The following is a 23,047-nucleotide window of genomic DNA, read 5'->3' on the forward strand; positions in this document are numbered from 1 at the left end:
GGCTTGAGAATAGTCACTACTCTCCAGCCTGGGCAACAGAGTGAGACCCCATCTTTAAATAAAGAAACCTGGAAGGCCACCTGGACCCCAGCTGAATCACTCACAATGTAAACTTTCCAGAAATCATCTTTATCTAATCTCTGGCTGGACAGTGTAAAAAGAGGCATGCAGAGGTGGATGACTGTACCCTTTGGGACTGATGTATGAAGCTCACACACTTAGACAACTGGGAAAGCACAGCCAGTCCTCACTAGGGACCATAAACTACTAGTTTAGACAGTAAGATCTCATTCTTCAGCTTTTAGAATTTTCTTTATATTAATGTCATAGATTACACAGTTGGCCACCAGAGATTCTTCCATTCCTGTGTGTGCATTCCAGGATAAGGGATAAAGGGATGCATCTTGACTCTGGGCTGGCCTGGTGACTTTCTCTGATCAACAGAAAGCAGTGGAAGTGACTCTGTACCAGCTCTGGGCCTGGGCCTTAAGAGGTCTAACAGGTTCCACTCTTTCTCTCTTTGACCCTCAACTGCCATGTAACAAAGCCCAGCTACCCAGCTAGAAAGACAGCCCCACCTTTCTTGGCCCTCCCAGCTGTGGTGACAGACATGTGAATGAAGCCATCTGGGATCTTCCAAGCCCCCATGAGCCACCCCAGCTGACACCAAGTGGAACAGGGAGGAGACACACCTGCAGAGTGCTACTCAAATCATGAAATTACAAAGAAACGATGGTAGTTTTAAGCCACTATGTTTGGGTTGGCTTATCCCACAGCAATAGATGACAATTACTATATTCATTTTGGTGAGGGTTTAGTGAACTGGAATCTTTCTGGATCTTCCCAGTTGGGAGATCTTTATATCCCCTATATATCTCTATATGTTCTTAAATTTGTATTATTATATATATATCCATACCTCATCTCCTTATTGTGGGCTGTGGAGTCTGAGAGAGAGTCCATGTTACATTTAGCTGAGTTCCCAGCATCATGCACTCTACCCAGTAGACACTGAAAAGGAATCTGACCAAATGCCTGCACATATACCTGAACAAGTATCTAGAGAGAGAGTGCTTCAATGTCCTCAGAGATCTGGTATATTGGGTCAGCTCTTTCTAATTTGATATGCCCCAAATTCAACTGTTCCACCATTTTTTTTTTTTTTTTTGAGACGGAGTCTTGCTCTGTCGCCCAGGCTGGAGTGCAGTGGTGCAATCTCAGCTCACTGCAAGATCCGCCTCCAGGGTTCACGCCATTCTCCTGCCTCAGCCTCCCGAGTAGCTGGGACTACAGGTGCCTGCAACCACGCCTGGCTAATTTTTTGTATTTTTTAGTAAAGACGGGGTTTCACTGTGTTAGCCAAGATGGTCTCGATCTCCTGACCTCATGATCCACCCAACTTGGCCTACCAAAGTGCTGGGATTACAGGCGTAAGCCACTGCACCTGGCCTGTTCCACCATTCTTACACTTATTTAACAACAGCAGCAGCAGCAAAAGTCTCCTTTCCATAAGTTCAGTGATACATTTTTCAAATAAAAACTGGGGCAACAGTCTAACAAAGGAAGTCTGTGCTTCTTTCAGCAGTAAGAAACACTTTAGAAAATATGGTTTAGGTGGTGGAATTTCTAGGGCATTTGGATTATTTATAAGGCCAACCAGATGAAAGATTTGAAATTAGGACTCTACTGGAAAATGTGAGCTTGGGGCCACCGCATCCATGGTATGCTGCAGGCCTGACGTCCAATTCCAGGTCCCTTTACTCTTCTCAGAGCCAACCTCCTCCTTGCCAGGCAGAAATCCACACAGATGGAAACAATTACCATTTGATTGCCAGTTTGCTTTCTGAAAATGCATGGTACAGGGAATCATGGATCACAATCCACAAACAAGTCAGAGGCTCTGAGGAGCCAGGAAACTGCCCAATTACCCACCACTGTGATGTGTGCTCAGCACTTTCTGGCTCCTACAAATCCAATTAAGAGTGGACTGGGAACAGCCACAGCCAAACTTCAGGGAAGAAAATGGACAGAAGCAGAGCAAGACCTCCAATCTCCAAACCATCGCTGAGTAATCCCTCTCCATTCTGTACACATGAATTTTAAACACGTAGCCATCCAGTTTCATTTTAAGTATTTCATAAATGTGGGAAGAGTGAGTCAGGCTAAAAGGTGGATGGAAGATCTGGGTTTTCATTAACTTTATATCACTGTGTGGCCTTGGAAAAGTCTCTTCCTTTCTCTGCGACCCTCTCTGCCCTAAAGCTTTGGGATTCTTTCCTACTATTCAGAGTATGCGTGTGTACACGTATGTGAGTACATGTATATCTGTGCCAAGTTTTACAGGCATATATGTATATATATATAAACTTTAATTTCTATTTATTTGCAACTTATATTTCTTTTATTACTTTATCAAAACCAATAGTCAATAAATACTAGATGAGGGAAAAGATAAATATTTTGTCCCTGAGCTAGTTGTAATGACAGTGACAGAAAAGCCTCAGATGACAAACTCCACTTGACTTTAAATTTAAGAACCAGACAAGGTTACAGGACAGAAAACTAAGGGAAGAAGAAACTTCCAGATGCCACCATTGGGCTTTGGGATGTAAATGACAAAATGATATTGAATAAACATCTATACAAAGGGAGATACAATTCTAAATTTCCTCTCAGAGGAAGAGTTTGATAACCAGCCTCCAAGAAGCTGTCAGTGACCCATTCCTCTTAATATTCGTAATTTGTGAATATTATATCACGGTTGCTCTGTGTCACCAGTAGAATATGACAGAAATGACAGGATATGACAGGAATGTCACTTCCAAGGCTAGGTTATAAAAAGCACTGTGACTCCTTCTGCTTTATTATATCAGGCCACTCACTCTGGGGGAAGGCTACTGCCATGTTATAAGGACACTCAATCATCCCTATGGAAAAGTCCATATGGTGAGGAAATATGGCTACCTGTCAGCAGACATCAAGGAACTGAGCCCTTCTACCAATGGCCATATGAGTGAGCCACTGTGGAAGGGATCCTCCAGCCCAGGTGTTCCCAACCCCAGCCACAGACTGGTACCAGTACATGGCCTGTTAGGAACTGGGGTGCGCAGCGGGAGGTGAGCAGCGGGCCAATGAGCATTACCGCCTAAGTTCCGCCTCCTGTCAGATCACTGGTGGCGTTAGATTCTCATAGGTGTGCGAACCCTATTGTGAAGTGTGCATGCGAGGGATCCAGGTTGCTCACTCCTTATGAGAATCTAACAAATGCCTGGTGATCTAAGGTAGAACAGTTTCATCCTGAAACTTTCCCCCGACTCCCCAGGTCCATGGAAAAACTGTCTTCGACAAAACGGTTCCCTGGTGCCAAAAAGGTTAGGGACTGCTGCTCCAGCCCCAGAGAAGGCTTCAGATGACTGTAGCCCCAACTAATATCTTAACTATAACTCTTTAAAAGACCTAAGCCAGAACCACCCAACTAAACCACTCCTGAATTCCTGGCAGATAGAAACAGATGTTAAATGTTTATTATTGCATGATGCTATGTTTGGGGTAATTTATGTTACACAGTAAAATAACTAACCAATAAAAATAGCTGAGAATATTCTGAGAAGTACAATCAAGAGGCACTTGCCCTGCACTGCTAAAATATGTTGCTAGAATTACCCTCACAGAAAAAAATAAGATCTTTATTATACATCATACACAAAAATAAAATTTAGACAAAGATTATACGCTTAAAAAATTGAACTAGAAATACAAAAAGAAGATAGGTCAAAACTGAGTGAGAGGAAGATTTTATAGGCACAAGAGCAATTGAGCAAGACATAAAAGAACAATAAATCTGACTACATAAAATTAACTTCTGGAATATTAAAAACAAAATTAAAAGACAAATTATAGCCTGAAAAACCTACTTGTAGGCCAGGCATGGTGGCTCATGCCTGTAATCCTAGTATTTTGGGAGGCCGAGGTAGGCAGATCATCTGAGGTCAGGAGTTCGAGACCAGCTTGGCCAACATGGCAAAACCCCGTCTCTACCAAAAATACAAAAATTAGCCAAGCATGGTGGCAGGCCCCTGTAATCCCAGCTACTTGGGAGGCTGAGGCAGGAAAATTGCTTGAACCTGGGAGGCAGAGGTTGTGGTGAGCTGAGATCGTGCCATTGCACTCTGGCCTGGGCAACAAGAACAAAACTCTGTCTCAAAAAAAAAAAAACCTACTCGTATCAATTACAACAAAAGCTCAGTATAGCCTTCATACAAAAAGAGACCTTATCTATCAATAAAAAAGTCCCCAATCCACATCTCACGCACAAAATAGGCACAAGTTTCTTATATGGGCAATTCTGGAATTAAAAAACAGAAGTAAAATTTTAAAATATGGAAAGAAAATGTTTTTGCATTGGTAAATAGAACATTTAAAAATGATACTCAATTTTCACCTATGTAAATTGTTGAAAATGCAAATGCAATGATAGTTAATGTTGGCAAGCTCATATGCTGCTCATAAGGGTACCCTCATACACTGTTAATAGACACAAAGACCGGCCTAATCTTTCTGAAAAGAAATTTGGCAAGATACAGGAAAAATATTCATGCCTTTTGACCTAGCAAGTCCAATTCTAGAAAGTTAAGCTAAGGAAATATAACTAGACACGTAGTCAAAGATTAATATATAAGAATAATCTCAGCAGCATCTTAATTTTCAAAAAGTAGGGGAAAAATCCCCCCAAATTAGTGAATGTTTAAATAACTTCTGAAAGAATATGATTCATATAGCTATATAAAAAACAATTATCTAAAGACTCAATAACATGGGGAAATACTTGCCTTATTCAGTAAAACAATTATAAATATATGTATATGGTGTATATATACAGAGAAATACCCAAATGTTGACAATATCAATTTTCATTACTTTTATAACAATTTGTTTTAAACTTTAAATTTGTTGAATATAAGTGAGAGATTCAAGTTTGACATTTAGTTTGCACAGGGACTCTAGGTTCTCTTGTTCTTTGAAAGTCCCCACAGGATGCTAGACAATATGGAAGAATTCAGGCCTTTATTTGGGCAGGAAATTAAGTGAGTAAACCCAGACAGGTTTCTTCCTTGTGCTGTTGATTAGCTTTCCCTCGCTCCATAATTGCATTAGTGAAAGGGGGAAAAACCTGGTAGTATTTTCACAGAACAATCATTTCAGAAAATCTTAGAGCAGGCCTCTTGGTAAGCTAACCATGTACTGCTTAAGGGGGAACCTTCTGGAAACAGGACATACTCAACTGCCAGGAGTCCCCCTTACCCACAATGAACAAACAGAAAAGCTGAAAAAGATAACACCCTTATTTATTTTATTTTATTTTTTTAATGTGGAGCCAAGCTTGAAAGACAGTAAAAACCTTGGGTACCAGAAACAAAGAGTGAACTCAACAGTGAAATTAATTCAAGCTGACTCTAGAGTAGCCCGGGGCAAAATACCCAGATATAGGGAGGAACCGAGGTTGGGGCTTGAGGTTTTAATGCCTCCAGTGAAAGCAGTAAGTTGAAAGTGAGACCCCTATAGAAAGAAAGTACCCCGAAGTATTGCCTATTTCATAAAGGGGTCTGAAAAAATTCACTCAATGGCAGGGAAGCTTGCAGTATGCTAAGGAACCCCCTATGTGTTTATAATACCACACATATACACCCTCCCTCACCCCCAGTGAGACATCAAACCTACAGGCCTCTGCATACCACCGGTATAGTGCCAAATTTCTACTATGCACTTACTACTGAAATCCCAAACCAGAAATCAACACACACGCATACAAAATGGTCCAGAATACTGCAACACCTAAAGCCCAGCATTAGCAATTGCAAAATCTCCCAGGAGGCTCATTTCCACACTCCACACACATTCCCCGCAATTACCTCCTGTAAAAAAATTACAACCACAGTGGGAAACAAATCAAAATGGAAAACAATAAATAAAAAAAAGTGTGCCCTAAAACCTGGGATTAACAGGACAATTTAGAAGACACAATAAACCACTAATGCTAGATATGCCTAAATATAAGGAACATATATTTCTTATATAAGAAATCCCCAGATTTCTCAGAAAATGGTAATTCAACTTACAGTCAAGCCTAAAGTTTCTCTTTGGGGCATTCTATTTATTTCATTTTGAGCAACAAAGCAGTATTTAGAGTAGCACAAATATTTTCAACTTTCAATGCACATTGAAGTCACCTGAGCAGTTTTACAAACTCCAGATGGCTGAGCCCTCCTCCAGGGATTCTAATTTAATTGGTCTGAGGTGTGACCTGGGGTAATAAAAAGTTTCCCAGGTGATACTAAAATGATGCTTAAGCTGAAACCATGGCACTAGCAGATCACCTCAATGAAGTCTAGCTTTGATGGTTATAGAGGTCACCTGAGAATTTTTATTTTAAGGGGCAAACCCAAAATTTAATGAAGATTTAGTAATTATTTTTGAGGATAAGACCACATACAATGCAAGTGTTATAGGATTTCACTGAAAGCCTTTTTTTCTTTTTTTTTTTTTTTTTGGAGACAGAGTTGCTCTGTCACCCACGCTGGAGTGCAGTGGCGTGATCTCAACTCACTGCAACCTCCGCCTCCCAGGTTCCAGCAATTCTCCTGCCTCAGCCTCCCGAGTAGCTGGGACTACAGGCACGCACCACCATGCCTGGCTAATTTTTGTATTTTTTAGTAGAGACGGGGTTTTGCCATATTGCCCAGGCTGGTCTCGAACTCCTGACCTCGTGATCTGCCTGCCTCAGCCTCCCAAAGTGCTGGGATAAAGGCGTGAGCCACCGCACCCGGCTGAAAGCCTTTTAATGATCGCTTTTGAAAGCACATAGGGATGTATGTGGTAGTGACTGGGGTTGTTCAGATATTTTGTTCTCCTCTACTTGCATTCATAGTAGGCTTACAGTTCTGTCCCTTGAAGTCACTCATGGTCACATAACTTCCTTTGGCCAATAAACAGAAACTATGTGTATCACTGTGGGAGAAAGTCTAAGAGCCAGTACACAATTCCTCATATCTCTTCCACCTTCACTGACTTCCGGCAATAGTGGAGACTCAATCAGTCTGTGTTCAAGTGAAGATGACAAGGACCAGAGCTCTTGGCAGATCTCAGGGAACTTGCAATGTGTACAAGAAATAAACCTTTGTGTTTCAAACCACTGACATTTGAGTAGTTTCTCACTGCAATATAACTTAGCCTATCTTCATTCGTGCAAAATATATATGTTGTACAATTAAGACATATAGACAAGATAAACTTTTAAAGTCTAACCTTTAATATGTAAATGGAGTTCTTTGGCATGAGATGAAATAGCTGATGACAGCATCATATGTGAATTTTAAAAGTGTTGTCTTTAAAACAAATTCCAAGTAAGGATGGTGTGTTCTAAAACCTTGCCACTTAAAAGTGGGGTCCACATGAGTAGCAATAGCAAAACCTGAGAGTTTATTAGAAATAGAGAGTCTTGGATCCCATCCCAGACCTACAAATATGAATCTGCATCCCCAAATGCTCTACAACTGCTCTAGAATGCTAGAATTATTCAAAAAGAGTGCTCATAATGATAGAAACAAAGATAAATATAAAAAGCTTGAATAAAATGATTTCATCAGATGTGCCAGTGACGGGAATGGTGGTGGGTACCTGTAATCCCAATTACTCAGGAGGCTGAGAATTGCTTGAACCCAGGAGGTGGAGGTTTCAGTGAGCCAAGGTTACGCCACTGTACTCCAGCCTGGGCAACAGAGCAAGACTGTCTCAAAAAAAAAAAAAAAAAAAAAAAAGTGCCAATAAGACAAGAAGTTCATAAATTAATGTATTATTTTGAATTATTGAAAGCCTTTTAATTAGTGCTTAAACATGTAACTAAATCAATACATTAATATTGAGTAAATATTTTGTCTATTTGGGAATATTTGGGCATATTTCATATGTTTTACATAATTAGAGAAGAAAAGGAAGAAATAAAAACCTTAAAGAAAAGGAAAGCATGATTTTAAAAAATAGGAAAATCTGAAAAAAGAATACAAACCAAAATAAAGAATGCAGTCAAGCAAATTAAAAATTAAGTGAACAGGTTAAATAGCAGAGAAGAGAATTATTGGAGAGGAAGATAGATTTGAAGAATGCTGCATACAGAGACACAAGTGAAAAATATAAAAGAGGAGTTAGGAAGCATGGAATTAAAAAAGGATGACAAGGTCCAACACAATTCTTCAGGAATTCCAGAAGAATACAGAGGATGAAGCAGAGGCAACAAAGAAAATGGCTATGAATTTTTCAGAATGGAAAACTTGAGTCCTCTCAGTTTAAAGACACTCACTGAGTCCCACGAATGATACATCAAAACAAATCCACCCAAGAAACACAGTGAAACCAAAGATAAATAAGAAGTTTAAAAACAACCAGAGACAGAAGACAGATACAGATTGCCAGACTTCTCATTAGCAATAAATCACTGTGACCACAAAATAATACCTATGGATAGTGACCAACCTACAAGCCTGTACAAGATAAACTATCATTCAAGATTATGAACATTTAAGGACATTTTTCAAATGACGACTAATACAATCTATTTCTGACAGACTATCAAATTTTAAGGAAGAAAACTGTATCATGCAAAAAAAGAAGCAGGATGAAAGAATCAACTATGATTGGAGAGGTTGTTAAAATTGTTAAAATGCTGTCAACTAAAAAAACAATACTTTGGAGAATATAAAGATACTAGAATACTGAACAAAAATAATGTGGAAGATGGGGCAGTGATGAGAATTAAAGCATTCTAAGAGTCAAGTATTATTTATTTTATTTTATTTTTTGAGACGGAGTCTGGCTCTGTCACCCAGGCTGGAGTGCAGTGGCACAATCTCGGCTCACTGCAAGCTCCACCTCCTGGGTTCATGCCATTCTCCTGCCTCAGCCTCCCGAGTAGCTGGGACTACAGGCGCCCGCCACCACGCCCGGCTAATTTTTTGTATTTTTAGTAGAGACAGGGTTTCACTGTGTTAGCCAGGATGGTCTCAATCTCCTGACCTCATGATTTGCCCGCCTCGGCCTCCCAAAGTGCTGGGATTACAGGCGTGAGCCACTGCACTTGGCCGTCTTATAAAGAAATTTAATCGTAGTTTAAATTTTTTCCACACAGAACACACCAGGTCAAATGCTTTTATATGTTAATTCTATCAAACATTAAAGAATAATTCTAATCTAACAAAGCATTTTAGATAAAATATAATGGCCAACTTGATACTAACAAAATGGAAAGCCTCAGTAAAATGGACACATTTCTAGAAACACTTAACTTGCCAAGACTCAATTAAGAAATTAAAACCTGTCCACACCATTAAAAGAAAAAAATCTTCAAACAAGAATACACGAGGCCCACACAGTTTTGCAGCTCAGTTCCTATATCTATAACTATAGCAAATATTTAAGGAACACATAGTTCCAGCCTTATCCAAACTCTTTCAGAGAATGGAAAACGAGGCACAGTTCCATAAAGGACTGGGAGATGGGGTCTACCAGTGAGAGAAAAATGGAATGAGGGCTGTCAAACAGCGGGTGCCCCAGTATCCGTTTTGACCTCTTCATACAAAGGGCAGTCTTTGATAGCTCTGCCCCTTAGACATTCCTAAAACCCCCACTCCAACTCTTCTGAACAAAGTCCTAGCAGGGCTCTCCCAACCTGCAATGGGAAACAGCGAGACTGATACTGATGACTGCTATATGCTGCTCCACCTCAGAGAAGCCAGGAACAAGATCAGTCAAGGACTGTTCAGAGTATGGACTCAACAGTCCTCAGCACCACAGCTGACTTCATTCACAAGCCAACGTGAAGAATCTCAGTCTTGATCAGAACTTTCTCTGCCCCTGCACAATCTTTTGTTGTTTTCTTTTTACAAACCCAGACACTAATCAGAGTTGGCAGAAAGGCCCCAGCTGACAGGGCAACTTATTTAACTGTCATAAAACAGACTCCTCTTAACTATTCCTCCTCAATGAGTACTGCTTGTACATAACTGCATGAGTAACCTCCTGCACAGCCAAGAGGAATAAGTGGCCTTCTGTGTCCTGACCACGTGGCTCTCTGGTCCCCTGCCAGAAGTGGCCTGACAAAGTAGCCACTGAACCTGTCAGTTCACAAATTAAGCTCCATGCAAAATTACTGTCTGTGGCAGTTGCTCTGGGCCATCCAGAGGGAGGTAATTAAGCAATATATAGTTCAATTTCAATTGTCAACAGTGTAATTCAATTACAGTGTAATTTGCAAGCAGAATCACAGGGACTAATCAGGAGGAAGACTAGATCAAAGGTTAACATCCTACTGGAAACTATAATAATGGTCTTTCATATTAGAACCAAGTCACTATTGACACAGGTCCTAGAGTCTTTAACAGCTACCCTTTCCCAACTTTCTGATATAAAATACTGAGGTCCCAATCTAGTATAGTCTAGTCTAGTCTAGTATAGTATAGTCACCTGGGATTCAGCCATTCAGATTTCAAGAATTCAACTTTACAAGGAGTTTCATTTAATAGTCCTGCTTACAAGGCATTTCTTTTTGCATTTACAAGAACCAATTTCTATCTCTCACACCTCCCAAGCATTGACCATCTGAGATAAAGGCCATCACACCGTGGCTCTGGAGGGGCATATTTACCACTTGTGCATTAGGATGTCCTCTCAGAGTACTCCTGGTCTGATTGTTTACAGGAGTGATAATCATCCCGCACTGTTTGCACTGTTTTAGTTGATGGAGGAGGAGATGGACATTTTTTTGCACTAAAAACTTAATTACATAAACATTGATATCACATGCCCAAAGTGCACTCTTTTTAGAAGGAGTTTTGGAAAGTAAACAGTAACCTAGCCTACTGTAATTAATAAGAGGCAATTCCTTGTTACATAGTATATAATTACTAGTGATCACTGAATACAGTACATCCATTTTAGTAGGAATCTGTGTTGTTTTTGTGTAAGTGGTTACTATTGGGAGGTCCAGGAAGCCCGTAAAGGTTTTTTTCCGTTGAAATACGTGGTAACTGTGAGAAAATACATTCTTTGGGTACTTGAGTACTTTGATGGAAAAGTAGTTGTGTTTTGGCAGTGGTGGTGGCACTACTTGACATCATGCAATCTAAAATTAATAAGAGAATATAAATAAAGAGAGGAAGATTTAAATGTTCATACAAAAATGTCATTTCTGCAAGATCTGTGATGTGGTGCCACAGTTTTCAAACTTCTTTAGCTGTGCCACCCTTAAGCAAAGGAACCCTTGCTTAGAAGAAATAACGTAAGAGAGACAAGAACAAAACCACTCTGGCTTAGGGATTGTGAGCAAGAGCAGAAAAGTATCCTTCCTTCAGTTAATTCTTTTCTCCTACAGACAGCCTCATGCATCAACATAAAAACCAGCCCAGGAATAAAAGGAACCTGGAAGAGACTCAGATGGCCCTGGAATCAAATCTCAGCACTATGATCTTGGGGGGTAAAAATAATTTAATACTAATATCAATAAAACAAATAACTTACACCAATTAAGCACTTTCTAGGTGCCTTATCTGCATTAATTCAACCCTCACAATAATATGAGACAGGTACTATTATTACCGCCATTTTATCAATAAGTAAATTGAGGCTCAGAAGAATTAAGCAATTTGTCAAAGATCCCACAGCCAGCACTAAATGGCTGAGCTGGGATTCAAACCCCTACAGTCCAACTCTGTAGTCCATGTTAATAACCACAAAAATTCTTAACCTCTCTGGCCCAATTTGGTTCAGCCATCTTAATGCCATCATAAAAATGAGGAAAAGTGTCCTCAGCAATCTTGAGAAAAAGTATCCTGAACAAGGTATTCAAAAGAATGATCATTCTTTTTATCAAGAATAGCATAGAAAACATGCCCTCCAGATACTCACTAGTAACTTCAATGTTGAATAATCTGTCAAACAGCTCCTGTCAAATATCTGTGTGAGCCAGCTACTACTTCAGGGATGGTTCACGGGACATACAAACTACTAGTCTTCCAAAAAAAAAAAAAGAGTAACTTGTTATTCCAAAAGGATCAGTGAAACAAAGGTGAAAATAGAGAAAATAAATGAAGTTCAGTATGCAGCCAGATAGAAGATGTATACAGAAACCTATATGTATACCTCCTAACCAATGAAAAGGAGATCCTAGTCACAAAAGCAAATAAAAAAAACATCTAACATGTATTAAATGCTTATTAACTAAAATGCCTAAAACCACCAATTAAGGCACTGGAGATACAGTGGCAGAGCCTCTGTCCTTAAGAAACTTACATGCTGGTGCAGGAGGCAGACAATAAAGAGGCAAATATGAATGTGATAGGTCAGGTGATAAGTGCTATAAAGAAGTATAAACAAGATACAAGAACAGAGTTATGTGGGAATGCACGATAGACACAGTCAGGGAAGGCCTTCCAATATGGTAACATTTCAGCATAAGCCTAGATCTGGAGGAGGGCATTCCAGGAGAGGGGGGAGCAAGCGCATGGTTAAAGTGAGATACACCCTGGGAACGTAAAAGGGATGCATAAAGGGCCGCGAAAGCCAAGCCATGCTAAGACCTTGCTGGCCGTGGTAAGGGCTTTAAACTTTATCCTGAGATGAGAAGCCATTGAGGAGTTTTGGAGAGAGGAGTGATATGACTTAATTTACATTTTCAGGTTTACTCTATAGCTCTGTGGAAAAGAGTCTATAAGGGAGCAAGAACAGACGCAGAGAGCAATCAGAAGACCACGTATCAATTTTGCAGACCCTGGGCAAATCCAGCAATGGATGCACAAGCCTTATACAATGAAAACCACAAAACTCAGATAGGAGTCTTTCTGTCCCCAGAAAAGATTCCACATGATAAAGATTATTTTTAGTCCCTCATTAATCTATCAAGAGCTAACATTTTATAGTGCTTACTATGTGCCAGGCACTGTTCTAAGCACCTTACACGTGTTAACACAGGCAACTCTCTAAGATGGTTATTATTACTATTCTCATTTCAAATATAAGGAAACTGAGGCACAGACCACGTAAGTAACTTGTTGTAGAGCTAGGTTTTCAAACAAGTAGTCTGGCTACAGGTATTCCTCCCTACCAATCTGTGAAGAACCAATTTGCAAAGAATGCCTTCTCTCTATAAAACTTTCACACCTGTTCCAGACAGAAAAGCCTAGGAGCCCTTCTAGATGGAAACTTCCAAGATGGAGGACTAAGGAAATGGAAGGATAGAGCAGTTTGTACTGGAAGATCAGAAGATTAGGTCTCCTGGGTTTCACACAACCCACACTTAGGGCCCCTCTCTCCACACACATCCCAGATTCTCAACTGCAGATCCTGGGTCAAGGCAAGGCCTTAAGGATCCGGCCACATAATGTCTCTCAGAGACAAAATGAATTTTGCCAAAGGCTCTGTCATTTCAGGAATGCCTGTATGGAGAAATCAGGAGGCAGAAAGAGCTACTGACCCCACACAAGGCTACTTTTCTTTAGAAGTCTGATTCATCTCTCAAAAATTCAATATTGTGAAAGTGTCAGTTCTTCCCAACATGATCTAAGTTAAATGCAATTGCAATCAAAATCCCAGAAAGTTACTTTGTGATCAAAAAACTGACTCTAAATTTTATACGAAGAGGCAAAAGGTAGCCAACACAACACTGAAGAACAAAGTTGGAGGACTGACAGTACCCAACTTCAAGACTTACTAAAGCTACAGTAATCAACACAGTGTGGTATTGGTGAAAGAAAAAAGAAATAAATCCATGAAACAGAATAGAGAGTTCAGAAATAGACCTGAATATATATCACAAAAATATAATGAAATGACCTTTGACAAAGCAGCAAAGACAATACGTAGAGAAAAGATAGTATTTTCATCCCTCCCTGACAACCATCGAAGAGGTTCACCAGGGACTCGCTCAGTCTCCCCTTTGCTCTTTGGCTGAAGGCTCTGAAGTGATGACTGCCTCAGGCATTCTCAGGGAATGATCCTGTGGCTCTTATCCCAATGCACATGAGACCCCGAGGAGCTCACAGGTCAGTATCTCTAAAAGGATTGCTAGGAAATCCACTTTCTTGACTCTTTCTCCTCAATAAGGCATCAGAGACCCTAACCTAGAACAGGACATCTGTATTCCAGAGGGACAGAACTAATAGGATATATATATATAATATATTTTATATATATATATAAAATATATTATATATATTATATATATCATATATAATATATATAATATATATATTTTATATATATTATATTATATATATTTTATATATAATATAATATATATTTTATATATTATATATAATATATATGATATATATATTTTATATATATCATATATACATGATATATATATTTTTTATATATATCATATATACATGATATATATATTTTTTATATATATCATATATACATGATATATATATTTTTTATATATATATATATAAAGCGGAGTTTATTAAGTACTATTAACTCACACGACCACAAGGTCCCACAATAGGCCGTCTGCAAATTGAGGAGCAGGGAAGCCAGTCTGAGTCCTAGAGCTGAAGAACTTGAAGTCTGATGTTCGGGGGCAGGAAGCATCCAGCACGGGAGAACGATGTAGGCTGGGAGGCTAAGATAGTCTAGACTTTTCATGTTTTTCTGCCTGTTTTATATTAGTTGGCAGCTTATTAGATGGTGCCTACCCAGATTAAGGGTGGGTCTGCCTTCCCCAGTCCACTGACTCAAATGTTAATCTCCTTTGGCAACACTCTCACAGACACACCCAGGATCAATACTTTGCTGCATCCTTCAATCCAATCAAGTTGACACTCAGTATTAAACATCATGACATCCCAGTCTATGGAGCCTCTGCAAAGCAGGACATTAGTCATGGCTTCTCAAGGGCCCTCTATCCACTGAGAAATTGAGAAGCAGACAGATGATAGCTAGAATACATCACAGTACCAACAATAACCTGAAGAAGCTGCAAGACACAGGCATACTCTCCTACTTCAGGCTCAAACACAAAGAGCCCTCTGTAAGTCAGATGAAACCCTCCAATGGGAAGGAAAAGCAAATGCCTGAGAAAGGGCAGTGTCAGGTACTCTGTGTACTTCCTGGGGTCTAGCCACACTTGGCCCAATACCTTCCTCCACGCTCTCTTCCAGCCACAGCTCAAACAATGAAGAGCAAAGTCCCAAAGAAGCACATCCAATCTACCAATGAGGCCACTGAAGTGTATCAGGTAAAGTCAGAAGACTTGGGACCTTCTGGAAAGATTTCCAACAAAAGGTTTGGTCTAATCAATATAGGCTTCTGGTTGCTCCCATGAAGAAAGGAATCAGCTGGAACAGCTAATTGATAGTCCTTTCAAATTAACCACAGCTTTGCTAGATCTTTTCTAAGAAAAAGTCCCCTACTGGCTAATGCAAATATTAAAACCAAACAGTTAAGATGGATAAAAAACAATATGGCATAAAGAACATTTGAATCATTAATTGAATCCATGCAAAACTGCCTCTCATCTCTGAAACACACTGGAGACCATCTGAGGAAGCTGACACCTGCATTAGGTGGCAAAGTCTGCTAGATTTCAAGTTTCAGATCAGCTGTAATAAGCCATGAAAAGCCCTGAAAATTTTACATTAGAATCAGTCTCACTGAACCCAAACTGCCTCACAGCCAGAATCCAAACTGAGACGGTAGACGGTAGGTGTATCCACACTGTCTCAGCAGAGACCAGAACGATCACACCAGACATCAGAGAGTTGTATAAGTTCGTATCAAAGAAAAAAAAGAGATGACATACACAATAACACTACTGAAAAATAAATATAACAAAAGGGGCTTTTCTCTATGCCCAAAAAAAAAAAAAAAGTACCTGCAATGATCCCGTCCATTTGCTCCAGGGCAGCTTCCAGTGCATGACTAGCATCAGAAGCCATGACTCCTTTTGCCTGCCTAGTCTCCTCCTCTTCTTACTGAAAATTCAAATACAGAACAAAGGAAAAATTACAGAGAGTTCCATGTTACCCACACAAGATTGCAAAAACCTTTCATTCCATCATCACACAACGTGTTTTCATAAGAATCATAGTAGCCGAAATGTAGTTTCTGCATCTCCACGGCCTTTTCCCTCTTGGCATGAGTGCTTTTTCCATGAATCTTTAGCACTCAATCCCATTCACTTCTGCAATGAAAAACCACCAGGGCTCTCCAGAGTCACCTGTGGCAGCAAGACAGCAATTGTTAACATCTCACCAGGTGTTTAACAATTGGAGTCCCAGGTTCCAGAAGCTCCAATCCCACTGTGAAAGGCGCCACTAAGTGGCGTAGGAGAGAAGCGCACCTAACAGGGACACTGTCAGGGCGTACAAGGCAATGCAGCACAAGGGCAGGGCCTGGGACAATCCCTGCAGGCATTTAACTGTCTTACATCTGCATTTGCCCTAGGCCTGCAGTGCTTTCCTTGGGTGGGTGTGAGCCAGGCTGAGAGGGCTCAAATGCCACTTCCACTCCTCCAGCTGCGAAAGGGTGCACTGCCTAGGAAGTCTACAGGCCACGAGGATGTAGAGACAGCACCCAGGAGCACCTTAACTGACCATCTTAGATCCACTCTACCCAGCACGATTTGAGGTTCAGAATCCCATCTTTTCAGGGCAGATGAACATCTCCAAGGATACACAGTCCAGCCACTCCCTTAATGCTGTATCCCCTAGCTATAGCAAAGGGGAACTGCCCAATGCCTCTCCCCTGTCCCTCGGGCAATTGCTTCCATCTCTGGACAACTCTACCTCAAGGAAGGTCTTTAGTTTAAACTCTCTTCCTGCAGCCTCCTCTCATTTTTCTTGTTCCCCACCCTCTCCCTGGGTAGCAGGGAGGGATTTACAATAGCACTTGTAATCCCAAGAGAATTAGCTCACGTCTGTAAACTGGAGGAGTTGCTGTTTGCTCATTCAGCAAATCTACACATGTGCCGAATGGCCATACACGCTGTGGAGAACAGAGGCACGGCTCCCACACTCAAGCATGGTGCAGCAGAGGAAACAGGTGGTTCTGAGGCTCTCTGCCAGTTTTTCCTGTGAAGTGGGACATTTAGAGTGAAGATAGGAAAATGGGCACCACCCAGGAGTGGCTTCGGAGATGGTGTGGATAAGGATCTCAAGACCAAGGAACCACACTGGACTGCCCTAGGAAATAACAGTTAAATCCACAAGCTCCAAAGTCAGATAGCTTGAGTTCAGACCCAGCTCTGCTATGTACTGTGTGATCTCTGAGCCTCAGTTTTCTCATCTGTAAAATGGGGATAACAGCATCTAACTCATAGATGTCATGATTAAAATTATGTAGAGAGCACTAAGCATATTCCTTTGCACAAAGTGTTCAATACATTAGCTTTTTTTTTTTTTTTTAAGTGAGGATATAACATCAGGACATATTTTTGCCAGCTCAGAGGAAACTTTAAACAAAAATAGGTAAGTGCAGGGAGGGAGAACCAGATAAACTCAGGAGGCTGGTTCGTTTGGAGGCGGCAGGCATGGGGAAGGAAGATAAGCAACTATGCTTGTGGAGGGGGAGAGGGCAGGGATTTACAGATGCTGAGGCCAAGGAAGGTTCAGAAGCAGGCATTCAGCCTCGGGGGTCAAGAACCACTGCACAGTTAGCTTAGAGGAAATGAGAATGGGAGCTCGCAGGGTGTCGGGGAACTTCAGTGGCACCTCAGGGCCCTGGCAGGAGCCAGAAAAGGCTGCAACAAGGAACAGAGCTGCTCCGAGGTGAGAGGAGCAGCCAGGTTGCTACAGAGCGAATACGGTGTAGAAATCCTGGGGCCTGAATGGAGGCCAGCTTTGGTCAGGATAAAAGAAGAGGTAGCAGGGAAAAGGGGGGAAGCAGGAGGAGGGAAACAATCTGCAGACTCTCACCTGTTCAGCATAAGGGATATTAAAAGTTTGAAATAATCCCTCCAAATCCTTCCCACTACTCTTTCTCTAAAGGGAAAATTCCAAACTCCTTACTGTGGCCTATGAAGCAGGTCTCAGGATCAGGCCAGGCCATGCTCACATCTCTCCCCACATGGCTCATGCTTCAGCAGCACTGGTCTCCTGTCTGCTCCTGAGCCCTCCAAGACCTTCCCTCCTCTGCAATACGCCTGCCATCCCCCTACCCTGAGCTCACTTCCTACTTGTCTGCACAGCTGGTTTATTCTCATCCTTCAGGTCTCAGATCCAAGGTATCAGAGACGGCTTCCCCACACCGCCCCCCAGCACCACGTAAAGCAGCCCCTTCAAAGCACAACAAATCCACAGTATCTTGTTCTATGTATTTGTTTCCTTACTAACTGGCCACCTTCTCACAGAGGCAGAGGGACCCTGTCTGCCTTGTTTACTCCTAGGTTCCCACTGTGTAACAGATAGATACTTAAGAATAAATGGACAGATCCATGCAGCCAGCATTGTGCTAGGCCCTAGAAGGATATTGAGAAATCAGACCTAGTATCTGCCCCCATGAACCATACAATCTAGTGGAAGAGACGGAAGTATGAACAACTACTCATGACACAGTGCAAGTTGTGTTGATAGAGGCAGGTGTGCAACTTCCCTGGGTCTTGAAGGATGATAGAAGCTTTCTCAGAAGGTGAGGAGGAGAATGCTGTTCCAGGCAGACAGTGCGGTGCACATGAAAGCCAGGGAAGCATGTAAGGGCAGGATGTAGTTGGCAAAGGCCAAAATGGTTGATGAGATTACGCAGGAGCAACCAGCTGCTCAAGATGAGTCAAAGCCTTCCATGGAATTCACATATGCAGAACAAGGGCAATGCATGAGAGGAGCCTGGGAATCACACCCACAGCATCAGGGGCCTGGATGCCAATGCCTAACAAATCAAGTGGCCTCAGATGTAAACATGACAGAGTGTCAAACCCAGAGGGTCCAGGCTATGTGTTCCCGCAACAGAAGGGCCATAAAACAAGACCAATGGGCCCTCTGCCCAGCGATGAGTTTGTACTTGGCAAACAGCAAGCTGGGTGGACCCGTGGGAGCTGGCCTGAAGTGAAACATGATTCAAGGTGTATCCTATTCACAATGCATGACTAGCATCAGAAGCCATGACTCCTTTTGCCAGCCTGTTTTCCTCTTTCTGAAAATTCAAATACAAAACAAGGAAACATTACAGAGGGTTCCACATATGCATACAAGACCACAAAACCACTTAAATCCATTATCATACAATGTACTTTCATAAGAATCCTAGGAGCTGATGTGTAGTTTCTGACAACACAGAAGCAGCCAAATGGAAGAGATGCATAGGGCAAGGGACTGAGGAGTGGGGAGGGATGCATGGAGCTTCCATAGCCTCTCCAGGGCTGCCACCCAGCAGCACTTCCACGGGTTCACCAACCCGGAAGTTCTCCAAACCCCTTCCTTCATTTAGGGTTTCTTATAGAAGTTCCATTCCATAGATATGATTAATCCAATCATGGGTCACTCAGTCCTCGGTGATTGAACTCAAGCTTCAGCCCCACTCTCCTCCCCCAGGTAGGAGTAGGGAGGATTGGGAGGAGGGCTGAAAGTTCTAACCCTCTAATCACCAGGTTGGTTTCTCTGGTAACCAGCCCATCCTGCAGGAGTCGCCTCATTAGCATAAAGTTGAGTAAGGTTGAAAGGGGCTTATTATGCATAACAAAAGTCGCCCCTTTTCTGTGCTAGCAAACTGGAAGGAGACCAAATATATACTTTTTTTATTATAGTAGTCCCCCCTTATCCTTGGAGGATACGTTCCAAAAGCCCCAGTGAATGCCTGAAACAGTGGATGGTACCAAGCCCTATATACAGAATACGATGTTTCCTGTATCTACAGACCTCTGATGAAATTTAATTTATAAATTAGGCATGGCACAGTAAGAGATTAACAATAATTAGTAATAACATAGAACAATTATAATACACTGTAAAAACATTACATGAATGTGATTTTTTGTTTTGTTTTGTTTTTGTTTTTGTTGGAGACAGGGTCTCACTCTGTCACCCAGGCTAGAGTACAGTGGCATGATCTCGGCTCACTGCAACCTGCACCTTCCAGGCTCAAGCGGAATTCTTGTGCCTCATCCTCCTAAGCAGCTGGGATTATGGGTGTGTACCACCACACCCAGCTAATTTTTGTATTTTGGGTAGAAGACAGGATTTCACCATGTTGGCCAGGCTGGTCTTGAACTCTTGGCCTCAAGTGATCCACCCACCTCGGCCTCCCAAAGTGCTGGGATTACAGGCGTGAGCCAACATGCCTGGCCCTGTCTCTTTCAAAATACCTTACTGGACGGTACCTTGGGTAACTGAATCTCAGGAAAGCAAAACCAAGGGTAAGAGGGGGCTACTGTATATCATAGTATCACAGGTCTCAGAGGTAAACATGCTGTCTGATGACATGCAGTGCATTCAGTGTCTTCCACATTGGTTCTTCCCACAGGGACACAGTATCTCCTAGGGAGCCAGGGCTCCTCAGGGATATGGGGCTTAAGTGCACCAAGCTCCAGAAGCAACACGCCAGGAAGAAGACAGAGAGAGCCAGAATCCAAGCCAAAATCCCAAGTGACATGTGAAAAATCAGGGTGACATCTAAGCAGATGGTGGGAAGTAGATTTTTTTTTTTTTTTTTCCAGATGGAGTCTCACTCTGTTGCCCAGGCTGGAGTGCAGTGGTGCAATCTCAGCTCACTGCAACCTCCGCCTCCCGGGTTCATGCCATTCTCCTCACTCAGCCTCCTGAGTGGCTGGGACTACAGATGCCCGCCACCATGGCCGGCTAATTTTCTGTATTTTTAGTAGAGATGGGGTTTCACCGTGTTAGCCAGGATGGTCTTGATCTCCTGACTTCGTGATCCACCCACCTTGGCCTCCCAAAGTGCTGGGAATACAGGCATGAACCGGGATGTAGAATTTAAATCATGCTCCCCAGCAATGTGAGGAGAGCTACCGCAGCTACCCAAGGGCCTTACACAGCATGGACAACAGAGGAATCAACAAAGAGGAATCAACAATGTGCCATGGGGACTGCATGAGGGGCACCCAACCACCCAGGAAAGAAAGAAGTGGACACAGAGAAGGATATTGCTCTTATCACACACAATACAGTGACAGTTGTTACATGGGACCAAAGCACTTTTCATTCTCTCTGGACACTTAACATAGCTGGCATTTTGACCCGAATGAGCAGGCTGGCTTCTGATACTGAGACATTGTCTCATCCCTGGCCATAAAGACAAGGCAGGGTATGTTGTTTAAGAAAAAAGCAGTCCATCCACAATTCATCCTTCCTTCACTCACAGGCCTATGTGTGTGCTGTCATCTTCCTATCTGGGACAGCACCTGAGGCTGGGGGTCCTGCTCATTACAGGACTTAACCCTTCTCTTCGCTACCAGTGAGGGAGAAAACGATCCCACATCCCTTAGCTGTAAATGCAGCCAGTGAGGAAAAGCCATGTTTTAGAATGGCAAGGTATGATGACATGCCACAGCCACATGAACTGCACCACACAAAGGCCAGTTTGGCAGCTGGAAATTGATTAGGGAGCAAGATCTGTATGTGTTCTAAAATTTAGAAAGTGAGTCACAATTGAACCCCATCATCTGGTATGTTCTGAGGCAAACAGTGATTTATATACTGTGTTAACTCCTTTCATGTTTGGCAAAAGAAAATTTGAAGTAGGCAGCAACCACTGATTAAGGTAAGTCTGAAGCAAGTAAACCTTTGTTTACCCCACCCACACTGAATTCCATTTCTAAACTTCTTTTCTCTCAATAAAAATGGTTAGGTTGTAATTGATGTTTGGAGCAGGCTCACACAGCCCTAGATGCTGAAATGAACTAGGAACAGATCTGGAAGTCACCACTATTCCCTGTTCCTCCAGGATATTCTGAGCCTTGGACACAGTTGAGCCAGAGCCGAGACCTGACTCCTCAGCAGCTGCCACTAGACAGGGGCCAGTGTCTCTGCCTCGAAGTCAAGGCCTGGGGAAGGAGGCCTCAGCCAAGAACCCCACCACAACCACAGAACCTAACTCCTTTCCTACCTCTCCCTTCCCCAAGTGGCAAGCAGATGATAAAGAAGTGTCACCATATTACAAGAAAGTAGAGTCTTTTCCCCATAATTTACAGGCCTCCCATAATCCATAGCTGCTCTTAAATGGTTATTTTAAGAAATACCTTTTGCTATCCCTAAGCTTAAGAGAAGCCTCTTTAAAGGATCTAAGAAACCTCTTTGGTAGAGTGGAGCAAGAAGCCATTTGGAGCCATCCAAAAATAAAAAGGACAAAGACAGATATGAAGGAATTTGATGGCAGCGCTAAATTCTCAATCACATCCCATATTAACAAATAACTACTTTCTTTCTAAAAGACAAAGGAGACAGAGTACAGCTTTTAAATACAGACAGACTTGAGTTAAAACATGGGCTATGCTGCATAATGGCTGTGTCTTTTAATCTCTTTTAGCCTCAATTGTCTCATCTGTAAAATCAGTATAAAATCAATTTCATTGTTTTGGGCAAATGTAAACAAGACAGAACTCAGGTAAACATTGTAGGATGAACCTAAACATTTAATTTAACTGCTCATTTAACAAGAGAGAGATTTATTTTGAAAGACATAAACTCAAAAGGACACAATGTCATAGCCATAAGGGAGACGCTAGTGTACAGTTCTGCAGCAAGCCTGCAAGGTCAGCCAGTCCAAAAGCTCTGGGAGAGACTTCCTCAGTAATATGAAATTGACAGAACACCTGGTGCATCTGAACATCTTAACAGACTTATATAATTGGTGAAGACTTTGTTTAATTCAATAAGAACAGATAATGACAACTGGGGGGAAAATAATAAAGCAGCAGAACAAGCATTTTTCTAGAGATACAGATAAAAATACATGACTAAAAAAATTAAGCAGCTGCATCTGAGGAAGAACAATGGGGTGGGGAGGTGGAGAGGTGGCTGTTTTAACAAATTACATACAATTATTTGAG

The 23,047-nt window shown here is 41.8% G+C and overlaps 1 protein-coding gene across 2 annotated transcripts in view; it reads right to left on the bottom strand.

Moving 5' to 3' along the window:
* PPFIBP2 (PPFIA binding protein 2) overlaps positions 1-23,047 on the bottom strand; it is a 142,859-nt gene that overhangs the window by 91,358 nt on the left and 28,454 nt on the right. For both annotated transcript variants that reach the window (XM_054523857.2, XM_054523850.2), the window contains exon 2: positions 15,923-16,022. In XM_054523857.2, the coding sequence (XP_054379832.1) occupies positions 15,923-15,986 (64 nt within the window). In that variant the 5' untranslated portion in view covers positions 15,987-16,022. The remainder of the gene's footprint in view (positions 1-15,922; positions 16,023-23,047) is intronic.

This window comes from Pongo abelii, chromosome 9 (assembly GCF_028885655.2).
Source record: "Pongo abelii isolate AG06213 chromosome 9, NHGRI_mPonAbe1-v2.0_pri, whole genome shotgun sequence".
Taxonomy (NCBI): domain Eukaryota; kingdom Metazoa; phylum Chordata; class Mammalia; order Primates; family Hominidae; genus Pongo; species Pongo abelii.